The 26,419-nt window shown below is 38.8% G+C and overlaps 2 protein-coding genes across 2 annotated transcripts; one reads left to right on the top strand and one right to left on the bottom strand.

The window, feature by feature from the left end:
* The first annotated feature begins 3,293 nt into the window (after positions 1-3,293).
* stard7 (StAR related lipid transfer domain containing 7) lies at positions 3,294-10,403 on the top strand. The gene is made up of 8 exons (XM_084746182.1): positions 3,294-4,190; positions 4,658-4,821; positions 5,009-5,058; positions 5,559-5,669; positions 5,883-5,965; positions 6,080-6,179; positions 6,285-6,369; positions 8,061-10,403. Exons 1-8 carry the CDS (start codon positions 3,736-3,738, stop codon positions 8,237-8,239), a joined length of 1,227 nt encoding a protein of 408 aa, XP_084602308.1. The 5' UTR covers positions 3,294-3,735; the 3' UTR covers positions 8,240-10,403.
* A 7,004-nt stretch (positions 10,404-17,407) lies between these two features.
* drg1 (developmentally regulated GTP binding protein 1) lies at positions 17,408-26,394 on the bottom strand. The gene is made up of 9 exons (XM_084746179.1): positions 26,204-26,394; positions 24,301-24,424; positions 23,991-24,166; positions 23,820-23,889; positions 22,865-23,034; positions 21,848-21,978; positions 19,831-19,998; positions 19,562-19,684; positions 17,408-17,757 (listed from the first exon to the last, which is right to left on the bottom strand). The coding sequence occupies exons 1-9, from the start codon at positions 26,240-26,242 to the stop codon at positions 17,658-17,660; spliced, it is 1,101 nt and encodes a 366-aa protein (XP_084602305.1). The 5' UTR covers positions 26,243-26,394; the 3' UTR covers positions 17,408-17,657.
* Between the last annotated feature and the right edge of the window lie 25 nt (positions 26,395-26,419).

The raw sequence follows: 26,419 nt of genomic DNA, 5'->3' as shown, positions 1-26,419 counted from the left end.
AATGAATAATGAACCCTCTTGTTTACTCCCTTTCCTGTAACCAGGGGACAGGAGAGGACCAGGAGAGGTGACCTCGACTCAGAAAAGATAAGATTAGACGGGACTGTCAATGTCAGAAAAGAACTCATAATTCGGTCACACATATTTGTCTTTCTAGCTTCCACCCCAGAGGTGCTGATTAGGCTATGACATGGATCTAATTCACATAAAATTACAGGCTGTGCCATTTTTAACTTTATGTTCATTTGTCAAATGTCAGACTCACAGAAAAGACACCTGATTGGAAATTTCTTTAATTCAATATAGCCCACTTCCTGAAAACAAAGCATTTGATCAAATGATATTTAGCATTTTATATCACAGGGTTTCGCAATGAAAAGTAATATGGAGGCCACATATAAATATAGCCTAAATATGGTATTTTCATATAAAATAAAACAATATATAAAGTTCTTTATAGTAGAGCTGCAACGGTTAGTCAATTAATTAATTAGCTGTCAGCTATTAAACTGATATGTTTTGGTAATCAATTAATCATTTAATCACATTTTTTAAGTTAAAAAACGTCCAAATTCTCTTATTTCTGCTTCAGGCATAAACATATTTCCTAATCTCTTAAGTCGTCTGTGACAGTGAACTGAATATCTTTGAGTTGTGGTCAAAACAAGATTTTTGAGGACATCACCTTGGGCTTTGGGAGACAGAAGTAAACATATTTCAACGTTTTGTGACATTTTATGGACCAAACAATTGATTGATTAATCAGAAAAACGATGGGCCAGATCAATAGTGAAAATAAAAAGTTGCTGCAGCACTACTTTACATGTATACATGTATGTGAATAACCATATTTTGTAAATATATAAATAAATATTCTAACAATAACACCCTGGAGCAGAACTAATGTTAATGCGGCTTTGTTTGCTTTGAGATAAGTAAACTAAGATAGAGGTGCATGCTGCGTTCTTTGAAAACATCTTGCCTCATGGTCTTATGACACTGAAATCCTTCACAGATTTCTTGAGTAAGACACATGTGACTTCAAATAAAGTGTGATGAATCAAGTTGACATGGCCTGGAGGAGGATGAACTGTATTTAACCCATCTCAACAATATGACACTGTAATAAAAAATGATAACATAGAATATGTTAATATTTAATTTTATTTCATTGCCTTTGGCCTATTTTGTTCACAGTAGGTTGGACAAATGTGAAATGCAATACATCAGACTGTTGCTTCCACTTATTCATTGGGAGACTATGGAGCAGGGGTGTTAAACTTCGAGTCGGTGGGCCAGAACCAGCCTGCCAAAGAGTCCAATCCAGCCCACTGGATGACTTTGCAAAGTGTGAAATGACTGGAGACAATAATATCAGACCAGAATACAGTCTGACAAAACAATGAACACTTATCATGGGTAAATTTAAAGATATCAAACATTGTGCAAAATATTCTCAAACAGCAACTTCAGAACAAAATAATCTGTATCAGACTTCTATTTTTATAACAGTATTGGTGGAACCCTGTTGCTAAGGCACTGCCAAAATGTTTGATTTATAAATTGTTTATAAGGCAGGGGATAACTTAACCGTCTTCCTCATTAGCTTCCACTTTAGTTGGTGTTGTGTGGTGATGCCAGCATTACTACACAGTTGTTTGAATCATAAAAGGTAAAATATTAGGCCTATATTGTTGCTCAATTCCAAAACACATAAATATTTTGTGCATTTGTAGATCCACTGTGATCTGTATATATAATAGATGTAATGACAGTGGACTGACTGCATATGAAAAACTAAGACACTTGAAATTGCACTCATTTTCTCAAGACATCTCAGGATAGTCATCATTTGTTTTACGTTTTCAAAATGTAATTGCACTTTCTTACATTAAAAGGGGGAACATTTGGAAGTGTGGTTATATATAGGTTATTATGCAATGTTTTTACTGGTCCCCCACATGAGATTAAATTGGGCTGTATGTGGCCTATGAACAAAAATTTGTTTGACTCCTTTGCTATAAAGCCTTTTCAGTGTTATATTCAGTGCATGCAGTACATGTGTCGATTCAATCAATGAGGCCCTCTTCTCGGCTGTGGCTTTAAAGCTTTATCTGTTTTTAACTCAAAAAGAAAAGAAGTCACCTTGTATCATACATACAGTATTCCAGACTGATCTATGGCCACGCTTCTTGTTCTCTGCATGATTAAACAGCGCCATCTGGTGTATGTTAATTATAATTACTGTTTAAGATTAAATTTAAGATTGGTTTCTCTTCCTGTATCTTTTCGTATGATGATTCCATGTAATTTATGAATAACTTTTTTTTTAAAAAAAAATCTCTTTTGATCCATGATTATAAATTAAGACAGAACAGGCGAGCAAGAAAATACTATAACCCATAAAGACACGATATGTAGTTACACCTGCCTGGTAATCCCAACATCCCCAAGCATGTCCCCAACCTCATACATCCACATCTTTAGAAGTAATTCATGAATAACTATTTTTCATTGACTTTTATCAGAACAATCGTTTGCCAAATGCGTTATGAAACTGCAACGAGGTAAAGTCACTGCAAAAACAATACATTCAATATTGTTTTAAATCAACAGCACGCAGCCAGTAAAACAGACTTCTTTTGTGTAATTGCTGTCACATAAATTTTGCACATTGTTCACCTCAAATACACGTGGTAAATCGTTACTTAATCCTCTTGACTTTGGCCTTAAACGACACCACTGGAGGGCGACTCTGCTCTGACTTCCGGTGTAGGTTCAGCTTTGCGTAGATACTGATCCTGGACCAGGTTTGAAACTTACCTTCTCCCCACTATACTACAATAGTTAACCCGAGCAGCTGTGGGACAAAATCTGATCCCAGTTCATCGAAGAAACTGGAGCTATGGTAGTGGCGTAAAACTGGACGGTCTTGTCTAGAAAGGAACCCCAGACCCACGAAAGATCTCGCGACAATCGTCATTTAAAACCAAATCTTGATATTTTCCTACCCCTAACCAGGTTTTCTATCGCGAAACATATTAATATCCCAAGCATTGCCGTTTTATAAAACATAATTAATCTGAACAGCATGCACAATGCTACAACGCGTACAAATATCGCGAGTTTCGCAAATCATGGGTTCCCCTTCGGACACGACCAGGCTGGACTAGCGCACATGCTGGTGCCCAACCAGCTAAACTTCAGACAGACTCACGCTAGGTCCAATAAGATTCGCCATGTAATAAGAAACAGCCAATGAACGGCCGCTTTGCTATCTGAGAGACGGGATTTCCGGGTGGGTGTGTGTGAGGCAGTATGAAGAGGTCAAATGCACTGCAGGAGTTTGTGAAACGCGAGGTTGTCCCCAGGAAAGATACACAGGTAGATAAATGTGTTGGCGGTATAGTTTAAAGTGCAGCCATTAGAGTGAGATTCAAAAATAAGAGTGGTAGTGTCGGGGTGTACTTTGTACCTGTCGCACTTAATGTTAGACAGTTAGCCAGTGATAACGTTAGCTAGCTAATGCTAACCTTACATGTCGCGTGCTCGTACACACTCATAATCAGCGTTACGACCAGAATACAGTTATGACCTTTGCTCGCCAAAACTCCGTATTATTGTTTGTTTGAAGTAACACATGGTTCATTTCCGCAGACCATTAGCTTTGGCTGCGAAATTCGTTAGCTAGCTGCTGAACTTTGTCTTGAGAAACTTGTCACGGTCACCGTGGTCATGTTTCACTCTGTTCCCCGTCGTCCGATCTGCGAGATCGGTGTAAACACAGTGAGGCTTCAGAGCAGCAGATCATTCAGGCGGACCGTCGAGGAGGGCAGAGGAAAGCTTGAGAGGGTCCCATGGCTGGGCAGGGGCATGGGCCTGCTGTTGTCCTGGCTCCAGAGGGCAAGTGTCGGTGCCAGTGAGGCCGCGGGATCCAGCCAAAAGAGGAAGGGCTTGCTGTCCATATTTGCGGACCACTGCAGCTTTGTGACCGGACAGAGGCTCAGACGTGCCTGTCAGATTGGTGAGCTTTACTCCAACCTGTACTCCGAGCGGACCAGGTGGACCCTGGTTGGGAGCATATGGCGCAGATTTCAGAGCAAGCATGCACCCACTGGGAAACTTATCGCGGCCATGGCTGGTCTTTTCATTTGGGACAATGAGAAGATTCAAGATGAGGAAATCCGCAGGTATGAAAGCTTTCTTAAATGCACACGTGGATGTATTTGTCCTTTATCATTCTGTTAATACATTTATAGAAAAGCCTGACACATATCAAATACAGATGCTCCAGTACAGGACACTACTAGGTCACTGAATGGTGGCTCAACTTACTAAAACACCTAATATATCATTCCTGTGATTGGTCACCTATACAACAGATAGAGAGATAGAGATCATTTATTGTCCACCAATAGAAGTACCTTGTGACCACAGCCTCTAGACACACAGGAACATTTAAGGAACTACATCAATACAAATGGGCCACAAGGAAGACAATACGGACAGAAAGGACATGAGTTCATTGTTGTTAATGACAGTTTGCTGATGGCACAATGTGAAATATAGCATGTCATATTGATATGACCATGATCTGTCATGCCAATTATGCAATATGCTTAACAACTCATCCTTTTATTTCAATCCCCCTTTGAAGGTGTGGGCTTGAGCTGCAGGCGCTGGAGGCCATAAAAGGTTTAAACAAAGGTTCGGGCACAGTGGCCGGACAGCTAGACCCTGGCTGGGAAGCTGTGATGGAGAAGAAGGACTTCAAAGTATGGAAGCGCCCTATACCTAACAGTCACCTGTATGAATACAGAGGTCAGCAAACCTGCAATCTCACATTTGTAATCAGGTCTCAGATAAAGCACACATTCAGCCCTCTCTTAGTTACATTTGTGCTTTAGGATTTTGCAGGGAAACTGAAAAGTTTCATTGGGCTTTGTTTGTGATGATATTGGTATGACTTATCTGAAGACTCAGCATCCTTTTTTGTTTTTACTTGCAGTGTTGGGGTCCTACACTGATGTCACTCCAAGACAGTTCTTCAATGTACAGGTACAGACTTTGAAATCTCCCATTATTCTACAAGGAATATTTTAGTCTGTGGCACTCTTAATTCCTCTTCGGGGTTTTGAGTGTGTTAAAGGTAAATCAAAGAACTATTTTAAATTGTTATGCTACAGAAATGTCCTGGCTTACACATCATGTTCGACAGACTTAAGACTTTATTGGTACAGATCCCTGAAAAAAGCAATCAAACATAACAATTTTAATGTTTTCAATAAAAGTAAGAGCAATAAAAATCATTACCTCTACTTTTGCAAATCATACTGCAATATCAGTCAAAATAATATCAATTAGATATTTTTTCGAAATGGTTCAGCCCTAGTGTGTTTATGACAGCTTGTTTTGCATTTCCGTTACACAGCTGCTCTTGCACAACCAATGAGTTTGCACTGTACAGTATGTGTGCAGCACAAAACCAACTGTGACACTCACTCTGTGTGCTATATTAAGCGCCTTACCCTTGACTTATGCTTTCCACTTTCCCCCAGTTGGACACAGAGTACAGGAAGAAGTGGGATGCTCTGGTTATTAAGCTTGAAGTGGTGGACAGAGATCCTGCTACAGGTTCTGAAGTTGTGCACTGGGCCACACACTTCCCTGTGAGTTTCTGTTGTTTGCTATTTTGCCTAAAGAGAGAGAGTTATTTGCTTTACATAATAGGGTACTTTTTCCTCCTTTTGTATGAGTAAACTATGATTGACCTTGGCTTATCAGTTGGTCAGGAGCAAATACTGGCCAAGTTACAGCGTATTCATCAATTTTTATTTGAGCCTGGCAACCATTATGTAATCTTGTTTAATCTCTCCTTACAGTATCCCATGTACTCCAGGGACTACGTGTATGTGCGCCGCTATGATGTTGACGTAGAAAACAACCTGATGATCCTGGTGTCCAGGTGGGACTTAGACAAGTTACTCATTTTTAATATATCAAATCTAAACCACACCTGACACAAGAACCACATTGTCAATGTCTTTTTATCTTGTATATTTGTAACTCTGTTGTATAGAGCTGTGCAGCATCCCAGAATCCCAGAGACTCAGGAATTTGTCAGAGTCCATTCATACCAGTCCAAGATGGTCATCCGCCCTCACAAGTCCTTTGACGAGGTTTGTGGTTAAAGTTTTGCTGCACACGTTAATTTAACTTAGATCCAGTGTCCTGAGTTTTGTAGCTACTGTGTTTGACATCTGTTTTTTCTTTTTTTGTAACAGAATGGATTCGATTACCTGCTAACCTACAGTGATAACCCTCAGACTGTCTTTCCCCGGTACTGTGTGAGCTGGATGGTGTCAAGTGGTGAGTGCTGTTCACTGGTTGGAGCTGCATATAAAAATCACATTACAGTTGGGTGATAATTTCACATGATAATTTTTTTCAATGTAAGGGTAATTATAAACATTATTATTATTATTATTATTATTATTATTATTATTATTATTATTATTATTATTTATAAACACCTGAACAAAAATGTGGAATTTAACTGCTTTACTTTGAATTTAAATACTTTACTTATAAGACGTGCAGGTAATATAAAATAATAACCATTAAAAATGAACAAAAAATGAAATAATTTTCTCACTCTGTGCTGTTTCTGTTGATGTGTCACATGTTGATGGTGCCACCCATAACACACTCCAATACCAAGGGTTATAATTGTGTTTTAGCCAGAGAATATTCATTATGTGTCTTCCTAGTGGTTTGAATTTAATGCATGTAAGTGAAACTGTTGAACATTTTATTGAATAGTTTCCTTCTGCCAGTGAACGTGAAGTGACTATTGCTGATGGGTATTACAATTGTTTTTTGCCAAAGCCTATTGTATATCATTAATTAATTGCTTTTTTTGTTCAACCAGTAAGCTAAAATTTGAAGTCATTCAGTTTAGACTTGCACCGATTAATCGGCAATGCTCAGAATCGGGCCGGTTTTCACGTGACTGGCCTTGACCGGTGACCGGCCGGTCAGCGTCACAAATCCGATTCTGTGCCCGTCATTGTCACACACATGTTCTGCACGATGGTCACGTCATGCGTGCAGCAGACAAACTGACCGTGACGTCAACACAGCACTGATAACAGCTACAAACTCAGACACACGTCAGCTTGAAGCTGGTGTCAGAGACAGATTCCAAGAACAGGATAAAGAGAAGACAGACAGTCTACAACGAAACAGAGCAGCTGACGATGTCGCAAAACTGCCGTAAACTCTCTCGCACTTCAGGCTAATGCTAGCAAGCTAGCAGCAGACTGCTGTTCACAGAGGGACAGTTCAAATCTCACCTCCTGTTCTGGCTGAAGAATAAACAACCTGTGTTGATGTGTCTCCTCAAACATTTTCTCATCCAGACTCCTTTAACTTCTGTGTTTGTTTTTCACGGCAAAGTTTTACTTCAAACTGTTGCACCGCGTTAGTCTCCGGTTTGTTTACATCCGCTTCCACAAAAGATCAATGAAATCGCGTCCCACGAAATCCCGCGAGATGATCTCGCGAGATCACGTTCACCCAATTTATAATCTTAATATAAAATTATAATAAGGCCTGGTTGTAATCTGGATGATTTTGGAGAAAGTATTAAATGAATATTTAATAGTCAGTGTCTTATTATGAACACATTTACAAGAAAAGTTGCAAAAATGTTTGTGAATGCTGTCAATTACAGTTCTTGGAAAGACTGAAAATCGGAACCGGCCAAAATCGGAATCGGTAGGTCAGACCCCTCAAAAATCGGAAATCGGAATCGGCCAAGAAAGTTGAAATCGGTGCAAGTCTAATTCAGTTTACAGTGACATTAATCACCAAATTATCCCATTTTAGAAGCTGGATCCTGTAAATGTTTTGCACTTTTGCTTACTGTTTTAGTTATTTATGTGTATTGTTATACTTTGTGAATGTATTTTTCTGCACGTACATTTCATGTTTTCCCACTGAGCATGTATGTATATTCTACCCTGATAATAACAAAGCTCTCCTCTCGCACCCGGCAGGTATGCCAGATTTCCTGGAGAAGCTGCATACTGCTGCTTTGAGGGCCAAGAACTTGGAAGTGGGGATCCATGACTATGCAGGTGTCATTAAATCCAGCGACGCCAACCGCCAGCCGAGCCAGGAGCGCCTCAGTGGAGAAAACCCACACACAGGTGGTTCTGGACAGATCTACGCTTGAGATGAACATTATATAAACCAGGGGTTATGTTGGTGTGTTGTCACTTGCATTTGAACCCCAATCAAACCCTCCAACCAACTCTTTCGGTACATTGCTTGAACTGCAAATGGAAGTTGCAACCTACGTTTAAGACATGTATATACAGTGTCCATCTATAGACATGGTAATACTGGTTGTAGAGGAGACCTTACAAGAACATTGGACTATATTAGTGGCAACACTGCTGACCTTGGTAGACAACGTTGCCATGGAAAGTGTCATCCAGACGGCTGGCTTTGGCACTACTTTTGCTTAGCCAAGCAATGCCACAGGACATTTTTTGCCTCCTTTGGTAGTCATGTACGTCTTTGAACTGTTGGTAGGATCGAGCCAAAATTCCCAATTGTAGAGACGCTTTTGCCAAAGCACTGTTTCTCCCATTTTAATGTTCTATGTCTCTTTTTCCATTGTTCGACGAGGCTTGACTTCAGAGGCTGTTCAGACTGCCGGCAGCCGTGTCACTGTATTAGTGATTCAGTGAGATGTTGTGGAAATGGTTGTACAGTATTTGACATAGAACGGTTACTGTGACTGACTTCTGGTTGATCACTGAAATCTAAAACTATGGCCGTGATTTCTGCACTGATAGATGAAGAACTGGGGCCTCTATGGGGAACACTTTCTAACACGCTTCTTCATTTCATGGATTTAGAGCAACGGGTTTCCTGTTTGCTTTCAGCATGAGTGATTGATCTTCAAGACGGGATGGATTAAAAAAAAAAAAATGCCATTTTTGGAAAATATGTCCACAGCGTTGAAAATGAAAATTTTAGGGCTTCTCTTTGTTTTGTTTTGCTGTCAGCACAGTTGAGGTCTCACACTGTCCACTTCATCATGTTTGCTCAAACCTGCCAGTGTTGACAAAACAGCCTTCTGAAGAAAAACCAGTCCTTCAGCATTAGGGGCATAGTGTCTTATAACAACCACACAAATCCTCAGATATAGTGGTACTGATGCACTTCTTGCAGGTTGGTTTTATTAGCAAGGCAGCCCTGCAGAGACACATTTGAATAAACCAATGCCCTTTTTTTTAGAGAAACAAAGAGTACTTGTGCCACATCATAATCCATTTACATTTCATATGAGTTAAATAAATAACTTGTCCCATCGTTTTTAATAAAATAATTCTGTTGTAGCAGACATCACTAAGGTTTGCACTATTATGGGTGTTTGTGTTTTCTCTATGTTACTGTAGGTCTTGTACATTCATAAAACCAATGTATGAGTACTGGAAATCCTGTTTGTCCTGCATTGTGATTCTTCAGTTTTTGTTATTAATGTGGGTCCTACTGAAACTCCATCAAATTCATCCTTCCAAATCATCCTTGTTGCTTTTGTAGTTATAACTGTTTGCAGGAGGGTGTTATGAATGTACAAAGAGCACCACATGCTGTGGGATAAAAAAACGCCTAAGTAAAGTACACTGTTTACAGCCTGACAATCTGGCACAAATGTCTTGAAATCCGTTTGTGTTTAACGACATCTCATCTTGTACTAATATTCAGTGGCATTTTTGTTGTAGGTGGTACATCAGAGTGAATCAGCTGCAGTAACTTATCTCAAGATAAAGCAGTACAGTGGGATCTACTTTTGTGAAGGATTTCTCACATGTATGAGTATTAAAATACCCCCACTGTCAAAAATGTGTACAATTCTGTAGTGAAGTATTTCCTGCTATTTAATTTGTAAAAAAAAAAAAAAGAATGGCAATGCGAGATACACTAGTTATGTTGTAAGTGTGAGGGAGAATATAAAATGCTTGTTTTTGATATTTATCTCTTGTGTGGTCAAACAAAACAGTGAGACTTTCAGCCGACCACAATAACCCAATGAAACGTTATGCAATGTTTGCTAATGTTGAGCTTGCGAATGTAACATTTTAATGCTCTGTCATTTGAAGACACCCGCGTGCCACCTGCAGTAGTCTGAAAGTGTTGTCACATACTGTTTTTGGTTTTTTTTTTCTGCAGGCAGCATAATTAATTTGTTGTGATTAGCAACCACATGTTAAAACCGAACAATTATTGTGTGGGAATGAGCTGGTGCACTTGTTAATCTGTGATTTCAATAATTATTGAAATGGAAGAGTGACTAATTAGATCAAATAAACAGAGCTTCATGTGTATCTAACTGTGTTCAGCTGTTGATTGCGGAGTGCTTTTTGTGTGACCTTGTCTTGGTAGAGAAAAGGGTGATTAGCAGTGTTTTGTGCAAAGCAGACAGAGTGTAGTCCAGTCTAATGGGATCGTGTGTAAAGCCTGTATTTGCTGTCTGGTCATAAGGTCAGTGACAGGCTGCACAGAGAGGCTCCGCAGTTGACTGAAAACACTGTCTGATCAACTGATGAGCTTGGAACAAGACTGACTGTACTGTGGCTGTATTCCAAAACCAGACTAGTAAGCCTATACAGTATTTACTAGATAAAAATTACTATTTTAGCTGTTCACAAAAATATCAACATACTCCACTGTCCTCAGAGATGAGGAACCTTGAGAAGAAGAAAGTGCTTACTCAAGAGGTATTACTTTTCAAAAGGAAACTTTGGGAATGGGGCTTGCAGCACTGAACCTCCTTGATTGGTTGACTACATGCGGCATTTTATATCAGCTACCAGTTTTTAAAAACAGAAATCTAAAGCTGCAGACTAGTTTGTTTTTGTTCATTGTGCTTCAACATACCGACACGGAGATACAGAAGAGAGCATACAACAGATTTGCTGTCGACAAAGTTGATGCTGTGTGTAAAAACAGGTCTCGCTTGTTCATATGTCAGCAACTAATTAGCCTAATCTTCTCCTGCCATAATAAAAATGAGGAGGGCCAATGTATGAAGGACTTTGAATCCTTGAGCTCTTTCCATTCGTACACCCTCGTCTGTGCCTACTGTAGAAGAGGTAACACTCCCATTTCAAATGAAAACTTTCCACGCTGTTTGTGAGTCTGTATGAAGGACTTTACATCTAGGGTACCTAAATTTTGCCGAAGTTGTACGGGAACTCCTTCGTTCTGCGATAATAACCTTCCTTGCTCAGCATCAGTGTAGTCTGCACCCATTCTGCATCAGGGGATGAGAGGTCCTTGAGTAACAGCACATAGCATCCTATAATTTGTTTTACTTCACTGTGAGTCTCCAGATAAAAAGACACCAGTGAGTATCACATCTTGCTTGGAGAGAAGACATTCCAACTTAAAACACAATGTGTATCTGAGACATAAATGTAAATGCAGAATGATAGACAGGGTCCACAAATCAAGAGTTTCAAAAGAAGCATTTCTATGACTCGCATGAAAACAGACCTCAACAAAACATTTGAAAGATAGTTTTATTTTTGTAGAAATCGCCAACCTTTTGCCGGGGTTCGCACACAAGATTATTTACATGAAATCTGAATGCTTTCAGTCCACATGGTGAGATATTAACATTCTTTAGCTCTCTCAAACATGAGTTCATTTGTCATAGAAATATTAAGATTATTATAGTATATAGCTCTGGAACATAACAAGAACTTTGTTCAATCAGCTGCATTTTTAATTAAATGCATTTGATAAATTATATTTGAAACAATAAACATAATAAGTGGTTTGAAGACAGCAGCTACAATACAAGCATTACATCACCCTGTCTACAGTGAGTGCAATCCCATGAAATAAAGGTATAAAACAACAAAGACAATATCTGTCATTTTAAATGACATATGCTGCCAGTATTAAAATTCCTCCACAAAAAATGTGAATGTGAATAAATATTTATTCAATACAACAAGACAAGGCTGTTGGTGTACTATATTAGTGTAAGGCTCATTCTAACAGTGATTTAAACCCAAAAGTCTCACGTCAGTGTTTTATAGTGTACATTATCATCTAATGCCTGCAGCACATGAAGTGTTCGTAAAAGCTGAATCAATTAAAATAAGGGTCATAAAGAAAGGAGGAGTCTGGTTTAATCATTTCTGATTTATTGGTTAAATGCACTACTGTATCGTGATTTGACTTATGGAACAATGTAGACTGAAATATAAGTAGCTGAGGACTGTATAGAAACAAAAGTCATATAATTTTATCATCATTTCAAGAACATAAACTCTGTCAGAACACATGGGGCTTGTGTGTCTCGGGGTTTGATTTACAGATCGGCAATGTGTCCGCAGTCTTAACAGAATGACCTCCACTGGCTGAAATTATTAGCCATAGTTAAAAGCCACTGAGCACTTATAGTAATTGATCGTTTCCACAAATCTGCCATATTGACACCAACCAGGTTGTAGAAAATGACTGTTTTATCTATAGTGGTGCTATAACACCCCTTGAGCCCCATTCATTCTCTTTTTTAAAATTCAGTTTTGCCCTTCATTCAACATCAAAAAATGTAAAGCACACAGGATTTTCAGATGAAATTTATTGTTCATGATCCCACATCTTAGAGAACATCATGAGATAAAACACCATGAATAATAATAAGAAAAAATACAGACTGGAAGAGACACAATATTTCAAATTTCCTCATGTTTATTGGTCCTTTTGTACTGTATAAACCCTAGAGTCTTAATTTGCTCCAAATGTTTTATTGCCTTATTTAGATGTTAATTTCATTTACATTTCTACAAATACACAAGTACATTAATAACTTGAAAAGAGAAATCAGAGTTTTTGAATCGTTTGAGAGTTCACAACAAAACGAAGATAGTGCTCACAAGCCTCCAAGGTGCTTGGCACAACCATGGACAGAAGATGCACTGCATGGTTAGATCAAGCACAATGGGGTCCTGGGCAAAGACAGAAACAACCCAACGCAGATCACAAGCGATAAGGCTCAACATCAGGTGTCTGAGGGACTCGAAAGCTTTGTCACATGGTTTAAATGTAAATGGAAGTAAAGGGAGAAAAATCAGTAAAACAGAATATATGTTTTTGCTTCCATTAGCCAGCTCGTTCTTGGTGATAAGTGTCGAAACTCCTGAAAGAAATACGTTATCGCCAGAGTATTTTCTTACGGTTGAAGGGCAATCCCAGGGCTTGATTTGTATCTGCATTCCAAGAGTTGAAAAAGTCCAAAGGTGTGAGGGAGGGGATCCAGGGCATATGAATAGATTGTTAAAAAAGAAAGGACAACATCGCGCCATTGGTTTACACAAGGATTAGAAAAGAAGTGCAGTTGAGAACATCTGCAGAATAAAAAAAAAACGATTAGTCATAGGTCACACTCACTGCGGAAAAAAAGGCAACACCCTTCCTGCGCACGAACTGCGTCAAACCCCACCCTCCTGTCCTTGGCGCCCAACTCTGCCAGACACAATAAAAAAAATTCTAAAAATTCTGTCATTATTTTATGAAACGGACATTCAAAAAGTAAACATTTTCAAGAAGAGATTTACAGCAGGCCTGAGGAATGAAGATTTAATCAAATTAGCTCTCCATCAGTCTATTGGGTGTTCTTGAACTGATCAATGGAAACAGAGTTTGGGTGATTTGTCCACTCTCTGAAATCTTGCGCCTAATTGACTAAAAAATAAGTCATGTTGGAGAGAGACACCAATAGACTCAAGAATGATACTTTTTGCCATGTTGCTGTTGTCCATTTAAGGACATTTGCAGTCCTCTCAGAATAAAAGACACAACCCGTCCTTATGTTTTAGTCCTAACTATGTTAACGGTCACTCAGTGCAATGTCAAGAGTGATGATACCATCAGGCTAAGAGAGCTGCTTCTCCAAAAGGTTTGACAATCTTGTTACCTTCTCTTCCAGCTCCCCTGGGACATATTAACTAAAATGAGAAGGCACTGGGTGCGATAATCAACTTAGAGCTCCGTGGCAACTGAACCACTTTGTGTGATGAAATTACACCACAATACATATTAATGCCCCAAAGAGAAACCCTGCATTTGTTGTGACCAAATGGCACGAAAATGGGAGTACTTTGGGTGAAAATGGTGGGCGGTGGCGGTGAAACAGACCTCTGTTTTTCAGAACAATGAGGATGTTTCAAGGACTGATGGGATGGTGTGATGGTTGGATGATTGTGATACATAATTATGCATCCTTACCTTGTTTTTTCTTCAAAGATTGCCGTGGATCACCACGATCAGGATCTTTCAAGAGTTGAAGAATGTAATTCTAAATTTGACTAAAGACTAAATGCTCTTTATCATTTATCATTAAAAGTATCTAATTTAAAAGAAAAAAAGACATTAAAGTACACTTCAGAATAAGGGTCATATTGACCAACGCAACAAACTACAAATACAACACTACAAATATGAGACTTACTCATAACCTGTTCTTTGGAAAGGCGCTTCTACTCATCTGGTCTTTCCAAGAAACTCACCTTTCCATCCTCTTGGCCTCAAAGAAGTCGGTGTTAGGCGCAGCCGGGTTGACGGAGGCGAGTGGGCGCTCTGAGCTGTGTCTTGGGGTCTTCTAGCTTGCTCTACTGGAAGCAGACTGTCCTGACTGCGTCCTCAGCACCCTTCAAGTCCCCATCTCCTGCCCCTCCTTCAAGCTAGGAGGGGTTGGCGATGTTCTCTTGGGATAGGTGCACTGGCAAGGAGGACTTGGTCAGGCTGGGATTGGACGTGGGTTGGGGAGTTTGGGGGGGCCGCGGGGTTCCGCATTTCATAAATATTAATACAGAGTCCTCCCTCTTCCAAATGGGTAGATTCTTTAATTTTGTTAGAGGGGGAAGTGCTTTATTCACTTAATGGCTTTTATTAGTGCCCGGTCTTCAACTCTTTCATTAGCTAAAGTGCTGCTATAATTTACAGGGTAAAAGGGGGTGGGGAAGAGGTGGTGTCTGACGAGGGTTGATCCTGCTGCTGCGGGACAAGCAGGCAGGCAGTACCCTCAACCACTGCAGCAGCGTTTCCTAAAAGTAGCTATTCTCTCCGCAAGAACTAAAGTCTATAACCACAAATACACTCGCTAGCATCCTCATTGACCATTATTGTGCTGTACTAAGTGTTGCACCTGTTTTTTTAAACATCCATTAACTTGAATCCTGTTGCATTTCCAAGTTAAACATCCAGGACTACCATTGTTCAGAATAGTGCAACTACTGATTAATGGACGATGTTGATAGCACTTCTGACAATTAAATGGCTTCTAATATATGAGCGAAAAAAGATTATTTTTGTGGTCTTGCAAAGCAGTTTTTCAAGTGGATTTATTTCTCTGGGGATCAAATATTGAGATCGTTTTTCTTTGCTATTGCATATTGCAGTATTTTACATTCTTTTTGGTAAATACCGACGAGCAATATTATTAAAGTTACTGCTTTGTTTCAGGATATTTTGAGTGTGTATGTCGACATTTACCTATTTGATAAATTTCATGTATATTAGATGAAAGGATAGTTTATTTAACCAGACCAAGCTCATCCTGTAAAGGACAGAACTGCACATTTGCAGCATAATTAAATATGCTACGAAACAAGCTCATACACCTTCACGAACATACAAGCTGAACTCTATGTAGCTTTATTGTTTGATTTCATGAAGAGCAGTCTTTATTCTTTCAATTATAACCACTGAATGACTCCTCATGTGCATAAAAGTGTTTCTGTATGACAAACCCACTGTGTAACAACTTCCTTATACTTGTGCATACACAGCCACATTAGTGCAAGATGACAAGTATTCTTGTGCAGTAATTATACACACAAACACATATTCTAATGTAAATGAAATTGTATTTATACTGTATATATAACATATAAATGTTATAAACGACTTAGTTGTTATTCTACTCTATTATTCTAGCTTTTCACCTATTATTTGGCTGTGGATGTTTGCTTACTGTGGTTGTTCTTGCTCCTTTGTATTTTACATATATTTTTTTAAGTCTTTTTTTGTACCCCTCCTAATTTTGTTTTATTCTGTACATTGGCAAACTATGACTATATTATACCACAGTCTATATACTTGTGTACGAACTGGTGCCATCCACTGCAATCACTGCCTAGTACGAGGTGCTCAGGCACAAAATGGCTGCTACACTTCATGCAGCTTACCACATATCGACATTAGATAATGCAGGCTTCCAGAAGAGCTCCCAGCTCTGATGAAATGCTCTTTATTTTAGCTCTGTGGAGTCTTGTTAGTTGTGAACAGCTGGCATATGATGTCCCCAGACTGCGTCTGAGTGAATGAACTGATTAACCTGAGTGGCCGTCCCTACCAGAGAGAGGGGGTGGGCCACCAGCCTGAATAACTGCCTTCATCATCAATGTCACATAAATCACTTAGCTGGACGAGGCTTTCAAATGAGACTTTCCTTTTCCTCTGAGCCAGACTGAAATGGTCCCGATAACGCTGTTGCTTCATGCTGCTGTGTTTCTGAGAGAAACCATGTAACTGTGATAGAGCACAAGATTCAATGATGTAACATTTCTGTGACGCTTTAGTGGCAGGCCACATACAGCACATATCTTGATTTAAATGGAGAGGGGAAAAAAAGTTTCCTTGGTGACTAGAGATGCATCCAAATCTGAATACTTTATTTGGTAAAACCATAAATAATGTAATGGAAACACAGTCAGCTCCATGAATACCTTGACATAGTTAAAAAAAAAAAAAGGCTTATCTACCATAGTCAATGATTTAATACATCAACATTATTGAACTAAAGGATATTTTATATACTTGGATATATAATTTGTAAACTGAAAAACTGAATATTTCCATGTATAAAACATTTCTTTCCCCATTTCTGATTTTTCAAATCCACAAATTACAGGGGAGGCGGTGGTGCGCTTCAGACAGTACATACAACTTACTTTAGCTAAAAATAAAAAGAGGACATATTACAGTATGAAGATGTGCAAATATATTAATATTTAATTATATGTCAAATTATTTTAATGCTTCATAAGCACTAAAATTGCACCAATCAATTTTTAGTTTGAAAATGAAACATTTGCCCAATTTAACATGTCTGGTATAAACCACACTGACTTCTGGTCTTCAATCCAATAATTTTTTTTAAGTTGAACAGATACAACTGACGACATGTCTGCTCACCTCTACAGGCTACACTTGATACATGCACATGTTAACATTCACGTGGAGGGACGAAATAAACATGTTAACTCTGTAAAAAGAAAAAAAAAAAAAAGGCACCAGAATGAAAACAGCAAGATTCCTTAATGTTTTTATTGTACAGATTTTATTGCAAGCCTTAACCAATATTCAATATGAACTATTCATGGTGTTAAGTACTGTAGGTTCTTTTAAACGTGACACTTACAGTCATGTCATTTTGTTTTTAAATTAGAGCAGAAAACTGGGAACCACATGACAGAGATGCTCTAATGGATATGATGTTTGGTGATTTACTGAGCAACTGTACAGAACACTGTGATACAGAGGCCATGCAGTGAAGACTCCTTTTACTTTTTCACCAGCTGGATAACATCCTCGTCCTCCAACACGTGGTCCTTGCCCACCTTTTGAGGGTTGTGTTTCACAGATGATCCCCACACGAGTGCACTGAAAGAGGAAGTGTTAAAAAACATTATGGTACACGAATGTTTCCTTTAAAGGGAATGTTCACTGGCACACCCCCAGTTTGGAGAAGCAGAGAGGAACACTAGCACTGAAGCTAAGCAATGTATTGCTGGGTCATCAGCAAAACAAATTTTAGCCACATAAATAAAGTCCCCCATAAAAAAAACATCAGTATCAGTTGAATATTTGAATATTTAATAATATTTTCACTGCATTACTTTGCCACCAGACCACCTTTTCTAACTGAACACAGAAGTTGCTGGTCTGCTGCCACCACAATGGGTTAGTTTGTTTTTGTTATTGTGTGATTCTGTGTTTTAAAAGAATTGTTCCAATTCACCAAAGTCACATGACGACACAAACAAACTAACAGATGAGGGTAGCTGTAACTCAGCAGCGATACGGAGAGAGCGATACGTGGCTTACACAGCAAAAATTTAACAACAGAAAAAGCTGTTTGACAGCAAGGTAAAGCTTTGAAAACATTTTAAATATAGCCTACAGTTAAACTGACTGATTTTTTTTTTTAAGTGGACCTTTTTTAAGTCGCTAAAATACCTTTTACTGCTGACCTTGTCCACAGCAGTACATTGCTGGCACTTTTCTCTGCATCAAACTGCAGGAATGCGGACCAGCATCTACTGTAGTTAAAAGAAAAACTGACTATCGATAGGTACCTCATGTTATTCCACATCAAATAATCCTCTCAGGCAGTAAACAGGGTGCATGTTTTATTTTAAACTATGGCGGTTATGGACAGTTTTCACATATTCTTTCTTTGCTACAGCAACAATTTCTGCACTGTATAGAAACCTGCAGGGTACAATGACATCCTGTAGTTACAAAGGCTCTCTAATCACGTGTGTCATCTTTTGACCCGTTCACTCCCTGGAGGACGGGTAATCCTCAGCAGCATTAACATATCGACTGATTGATGATCTTAGCTCTCCCATTTGGAGATGGCGCTGCGACACATCATCTCAGAACCTAATCCATACTCTCAAATTAATGCTTATCTGGCGTACCTCTCCATACAGAGGGCAACGGCTGTGAGTAAAGTGACCGTGTTGTTTTAAACCATTTGATGACCACTCATCATTCTGGTGTACGGTAACTCTATCAATGCCTTTTAGTAAGAAACCTAACTAGTAATAAATTAACTGCATTTTTTTTCCATCACCATTTTTTCATTTTCATTTTATAATCTCAGAGAATATTTGAGTTTTTTCTCATACACTCAGAATATTAATCCCCTCCCTCAGCTCCACAATTCTTTTTTTGTAACCTAATGACCCCTAATACAACACTGTACCCATGTCGGTCAGTCTAGGTCCCCTCTGAGTCTGGTGTGAGATGCCAAGAGAAAACAAATATGACTATGGATATTTAAACATTTTTAGTTTATGTAAGTGATTGCGCAGATGAAACACCTGATTCTGTTGAAAATAGAGCATTTTCAAGCAGTCTATCCAAATTCAAGCATATTCCTAACCTTGATAACATAACAGCTAAAATTTTTTCCAAACTTCCAAGACTCTGCGTGTTGATAGTCAACAGTGTGTGAGTGGGCAACACCTTTCTAGTAGAATTGCTAATCTTATGAGAGGAATAACCTAACTTTATCTTATCGTATCACAACGAAATAATAACAAGAAAAGGAAGGAGAGAAAAATACTTTTGTAAGGAATAGGGAGTCAAGATTGCACAAAAAAAAAAAAAAAAATCTGTTTCCTAAAAGACAAAATTCCCTTTAAAAAGTGAAAAAACGGAAGTTTACAGTACTCACTACTTCAATTCCTTGATGAGGTTTTTGTGAATCTTTAAACAGAAATCCTCCACTGAGGTCCGTCCATCAGGGAGAACAACAGGAGACGTGTAATCAGGAAGCTGGCCTTTGGGTTTAGTGTAGCTGCAAATGAGCACATGATCTCAGTCAAATTCTGCAGTCTGAACCAACAATCATTTAAATTTCACACAGACTCCTTTGTTCTGCATCATTTAAAACCCCAACCGTCTTTCACACCCTCTTGTGGCGACTGTATAAACAACTCTTACATGCGCACAAGCTTTAGGTAGTCCCACATCTTCTCCAGCAGGTCGTCGAAGTTCCAGCGGTGGTGGGCTGAGATGGGCACACAGTGAGGGACCTTGTAGATGATGTCAAGCTCCTCGATGGAGATCTGGTCAATTTTGTTGAGCACATAAATGCACGGGATGTAGACCCTGTTGGAACAAGGGAGTGTGAGTGGCTGCTCTCCAAGAAATTGCTGCATAATCAGCACCCATCAACATAGAGCAGTTTAAATTAAATTACACATTTGTGTTATCTGTTGCAACTGTTTTAAACCCTTTACTGCATGTAGTGGTAGCCTCAGTAATACAACATGTAACCTGAGTTGTCACTTCCAGCTACAAACCAAATGTCATTTTTCTAATGCATGTGTAGTAGACTAAACTAAACTAAACTAAACTAAACACCTCCTCTGTTAAATAGATTTTTTCCATGCTTCCTAGACTTTTGGTAATGTAGTTTTTACGGGAGAAATATGTCTACATGTGAAATTCATGCACTTTTCTATAAAAAGGGAATGTCTGGTGTCTTAAAGCAAGGTTTTGTGACCCTTTTGTTTTCAAAGGTGTTGCTCTTTTGCTAGCTTTACTTCCTCTTTTCATTCTAAACCAGGGGTCAGCAACCTGCAGCTCTTTCGTCCCTCTCCAGTGGCTGCCTGTGGCTTTGAGATAAAATTATATGGGAATGATTTTTTTTTTTTTTAAACATTTCAATTCCTATTTCATTACTGTAGGCCCTAAGTGACTCTTACATTCTCCAATTGTAAAAATGGACAGTCTACAAACTAAACAAAAATAGTATTTGAATATTTAGTCAGCTAAAATGAACATCATGGGCTTCATCTACAACTTGGAACCTTTTCCTCTAAATTTTCAGCTCGTGGCTTATCTTCAGTCTCCCTGAGTTAAGCATGGATGCCAAACCCAAAAAAAGAAAAGTCTCAGAGGAAAATAAAAAATTGAATAGTTACAGCTCAAGAGAGATTTTTTGGGGGGTGCAAAAATTGCTCTGTTAAGAGTAAAGGTTGCGGACTCCCTGTTCTAGACTTTCCCTCTGGGAAGGTGGGAATGTTCTTTGCCTTTACTTTATGAGTTTTTGCTGTCTTTTGTGGAAGTTAAAGTGAAAAGTGGATGCATTTATATTTTTACATTTTGGAGACAATTTTATGTATTTTCACTCATAAATCTTTTAATTAGAAGACAACTCTGTCAAAGCATGTGTGTAGCTTGCAGGGCTACAATGTACTGCTGTGACTACATCCCTTTGTGGGAGCGTTGTGTGACTATGGTACTTGTGTACTAATGCAGTACACGGGCATAGACATCATTCATGCAAAGGACACTTTGTGAATGGTTTGTTCCTATACAGCTGTAGGCATTTGGGTTCATGCATGGCTATTTTTTCACAGAAATATTTTACGGAAGACTGTATTCTGGTTAATTATTTCTTCACAAGAGTTTCATTTATTGTATGTGTATATTAGTGCGGATTATGCTCCGTCATTTCATTACAGTTTATTCCCTGGAAAGTAACAGGGAGCATTTATGCAGGAGAGACCCTGTGATTGCCTCGTATCTCCACAACTGCAGGGAGGTTATGCTGTTGCCATGTCTGTTGCCTTGCAAGAAAATGCTGAATGACAGTCCAGGGAAGTCAGGCCCTTGTCCAACATGCAACATAGCACAGAATTAGACACACTCCACACGCCTCACCCCACATCCTTCATGCCCAAGATTTAATTCATTTAAGTTTTTTCTATTTCGTCACAATAGAGAATGGTAATATCATAGATCTTTGTAAGAGATGACATTGCTCATCTAGAAATTGCTAAAAATTGGTGAGAGATGCACATGAGTTTGGATGGCTGTGCAACACATGAAGTGCATTTTCAGATTTATCTGCAGTGGTGTTGTGGGAATTAAAATGGGATTGAAGATTTCAGCAGGCCACACCCACTGGGAATGACTAAGGAAGGGCCAGTCTGGCACTTCAGCAGCTTACCGATTTCCCTCCACCACATCAATGAGGTCATCAGCTGTGGCGTCGCTGCGCAGAGTGATGTCGGCGTTGTGGATCTTGTACTCTGCCAGGATACTCTTAACAGTGTCAGCATCCAGCTCACTTTGTGCACACTAAAATCAGAGAGACGGGAGGACGGGCATTATATTAGTCAACATATGACAATTAAAACAAGAATACTTCATACTGGTTAAAAAGCTGAATTTAAGAGGTACTGCACATTTACACAACATGTTTTTTGAGATGTAAACTAAAGGATATGACTCTACAATGATGACACATGTTAATGCTGGCACTCAGATTGACATTTCTTGCTGATGGTGACGCAGAGTCGACCGTCACTAATTTATGTAACGTTTCAAAATTACAAAATTATACAGAGAGGGGAGTTCAGCTCAGACCCGGGGTGAAGTTGCACTTACAAGGATAATTTCACATTATACACTTTAAATTATTCAAGTACAGCATAATTAAAATCTATAAGGATCAGAGAACAAATATGCAGGTGCAGTTCAGTTACATGTAATCTTATGTGTGTCCACCAGAGGGCAGCATCGAACAGTGTTTGCTAACCAAGGAACGAGGCATAATGATGTGAATGTGTTTCCTGCAGTTGATCCTGCAGATTAGTTTAAACCTTTAAATAATGGCTTTCATTTGTTTGTTTATACTAATGAAATGACAGAAAAGATTCCCACCATCAAAATGAACTGACAATCAACTACAGAAACCCCTGACAACTAAAATCCTACATGCCAGAATAATGGCAGAAAAACTGGACACCCTTTAATTGACTATCAACGTAAGGAGTAAAGTTTCTTGTTATTATAATCTCACTTCTCAAGCTCATCAGTTGGTTGAATCACAAATGACAACCAGTATTTATAATACACACCTACCGCCCCTAAAATCCGCTAGAAACTCTTATTTATTTCAGTCATTCATTTGGAGGTGATACATTGTGAGAAGTTTTTGTATTTGAATTGTTGTCATTCATACTGTAGCTGTGAAGTTGATGCCTCCTTTGTCCTTCTTCTTGAAGCCAATGTTGGGCGGTTGCTTGTTAAGTCGGATGCCAAAGCCCTCCAGCTCGTGTTCTATCAGCTTCTTATGGCCAAGAGGCTTCAACACATCGAGCACTATCAGGATTAGGTTGCAAGTTCGAGCCACTGGAACGAAGGAGGAGGGAGATATTGGTCAGAGTAAATGGATGAAGGCAGGATCCAACGATAACAGTAACAGCAGTAAAAAGTCATTATATCCACATTACTGATGATTAGTTCTCAAAACTCTCACTGTGTTAATATTTTGTGAAAGCACCAATAGTCATCCCTACAATATTGGTTAAATATCAATAAATGCTGATAGAGGTATTTGGTGTTTGATTATATATATATATGTGTGTGCGCAAATTTACTGTATATACCATGTGAAATTTTATGTTTAGTTGCATTTTGTTTTTGCCCTATCAGGCCAGAGGCAAAACACGTTATTGCTTGACCCTGGTGAAGGAATCACATCTTCTGTCGTGGATACAGTACAAAGCCAATAATTACCAACAATAGCAACATTCATGAGGTTTTACTTTTTCCTGCTACAATTTGAGTGCACAATATATCTAAATGCAACCATGTATTAGCCTCAGTAGGACAATGCTATTCCAAAACTTTGTTAAACAAGCTTGTTCATCTTCTGCAGCCTGTAGTGATCAAAAACACCTTTGTGCAGAAATCAGTTTAATTAAAGCTTCTAAACGTCACCTTCCATTTCTTCTATTCGCTTTTTTATTAAGTTTCATTTTGCCTTTCTATTGCCATTAGAGGCACTAAAGCATACAGTTTTCACTAATATAAAAAAAAGGAAAGAACAGAACAAAATGTAACTTTATGATCCTTTGTTTTATAATTTTGTGAATGAAAATCTGTTCCAGTCTTAGTCACTGATCACGTCTTACCTGCGATGACCTGCCTGCCTCTGCCCTTGCCATCCTTGGCTCCCTCAATGATTCCTGGAAGATCGAGGAGCTTTGAAGGAAGGAGCAAGAAAGTAAAATTAGGAACCCAACTGAAAACACAAATGAGAAAAACAGAAAACAGGTACTGAAACAAATAAGAAAGTTTTGTACCTGAATTTTGGCACCTTTGTAGCGAATGACTCCAGGTACTGTTGTAAGGGTGGTGAATTCGTAGGCAGCGACTTCAGAGTACACACCTGCAAGATTACTTAGCAGTGTAGACTTTCCCACTGAAGGAAAACCAACGAAGCCAATACGAGCGTCACCAGTTTTTGCAACGTCAAAACCTTAAAGACCAGGAGGGGGAAAAACAAATAAGAAATTTGTATCAAATAAATATGTTGCTTTAGATGACAGAAAAAAATAAAAGGACATCAGTAGAGTAAAAGTTGTACAAAGCATCTAAAAATTGTGGTCTTGCCTTCTCCTGATGCACCACCGCTGCCTCCTTTTGGTGTGATGAGCTCCCTCCTCAGTTTGGCAAGACGTGCTTTGAGCAAACCCAAGTGGTGAGCTGTGGCCTTGTTCCTCTGCGTCCTGGCCATCTACAATTAACAGTAACAACACCGGCATGAGATCCTATATCATTGTGCCTTGCATGACAGTGTTGCACTGAGCACACAAATAAAATTTGGTTATTGTGACTTTATTGCAATAAAAGAAAATCATCAAAACCCTCCACTGCAGCTCAACAAGGAAACACTGTCATGTCAACAAATTCCACATCATCAACATTTTAATAGTTTTTTTTCTTCAGTGTGTTGCAAATATGATCATTCCTACTAATCATGAATTATACTGCAATATAAAATAATGAGTTTTTTTCACCATATCATGCAGCCCTACTTTGAAAGATACCCACTTGATTTGAATAACTTAGACTAGTTAAGGCACGTATTAAAGACAGATATATGTTGAAATATATTTTTGCACAGATGGAGGACTGAAGATTTTGTCCCCCACCCCTAACACTGGAAATGCATTCAGAATATATATTTTCATGGCCAGTGTGAACATCTTCAACGTTCATACAGACATCTGACAATTAACAGACTTGAAAAACAGTGGACCCATTCTTTAAAGTAACAGGTGGATGTAATATATACAAGTTATAAGCTATTTTGACATTTATTTGATATGATGTACAATTAGTGGGAATTATCATTTTTGCAATTTTCATCTTCACATCCACATATTCACACACAAGGAAAAAATTATTTGATATTTATTAGGGTCTGTACAAAATAATAGCGTTCTTACATTGGGAAAAACGTAGGTCAGGGCATCTCTGCAGCACTACAGTATTTAATTATAATGCTGTTCTGTCTCAATTTTTTCCTTCATCAAAACACTGCAGCTTCTCTGATTTGATACTGAACTTGTCCATACTGCATTTTCAATAATATTTCAACTAATTGTGTCAGCATCCCAGTGGACACCTGACTGTTGCTTTATGGCTGACTTGAAAAACAGCGAACCTATCCTTTAAAGAAAGTAGAGGGTGGGATACAATACAATGAACACTATGACAATGGGTGTTAGACGGTTTTCCTTTAACTGACCTCTCTGTATCCCCACCTACTCCGTGGAGCCACTTCAATACAACAGCACAGTCTAAAGTTAACTTGTTATCACTAACTTCACAGGATCACAGTTAGGTTCATGTTTATCCTTATTTTACATGCATCTCTGTTGGATTAACGTTACTCTGAACTACTATTCAACACAAATACTTACAATAATATATGACAACAATAACCAACCACTACAGTGAGCCATTTCACAAAAGTTCTCTTTTCAAAACTCTTAAATCAGGCAGAACTGCATACAAACTTTGTGGCCCAGTTGTTGGGAGAGGAAACATTCAGACACGTCGAAAACGCCGGTTGCTAGAAAAATTGTGTTTTCACATTGCGATAATTTAGGTTTAAGTTTGTTTGGTGAGCTATGGCAAACAGGTTGAGGTGCTGATATGAGCTTTAACAAAACACCAACCCTGTACCCGGCCGCTAATTTGATTGCTAGGCAATCAAACCACATCTGGAGTCAGCACTAAATCAGTATTTGTGCTAACGTTACTAGCTACCAGATGGCAACATCCTCTAAATTCTAATATTTGATGCATAGTTAATATACAAGTCGAATGAGCGCGTGAAGCAACGTTACAACTAACTGTTTCAATACACATCTGTCAGTTAACATTCAAGTATACGAGTCCCAGCTGTCAAAGCTAGGCTAATATTTGCGAGCATTAGCAGCTAGCTAGCGGTTAGCTAAAACGTGACTGATTCATTGCGTTAGTCAGCTGTCTACTGATACCTTACCTCATTTTCAATCTCTGCTATTTTGGCGAGTATACTCATGGTGGCGGAGGTTCCTGTGTACCAACAACGTTATCAAAACAGTTCCGAAAGATTTTAACATGGAAGTTGGCAAAGTTAGATGTTGTTTAGCAAGCACACTAGCCTAGACACGCAAGTGCCGCTGTGTGCGCTGCTTCGCGGGAAATCTCGCGATGATCAACGTGTACAGGGAGAACT

This window comes from Lutjanus erythropterus, chromosome 20 (genome assembly GCF_056507025.1).
Source record: "Lutjanus erythropterus isolate fLutEry1 chromosome 20, fLutEry1.hap2, whole genome shotgun sequence".
NCBI classification, from domain to species: Eukaryota; Metazoa; Chordata; class Actinopteri; order Lutjaniformes; family Lutjanidae; genus Lutjanus; species Lutjanus erythropterus.
This window is presented reverse-complemented; position numbering and strand designations above follow the sequence as displayed.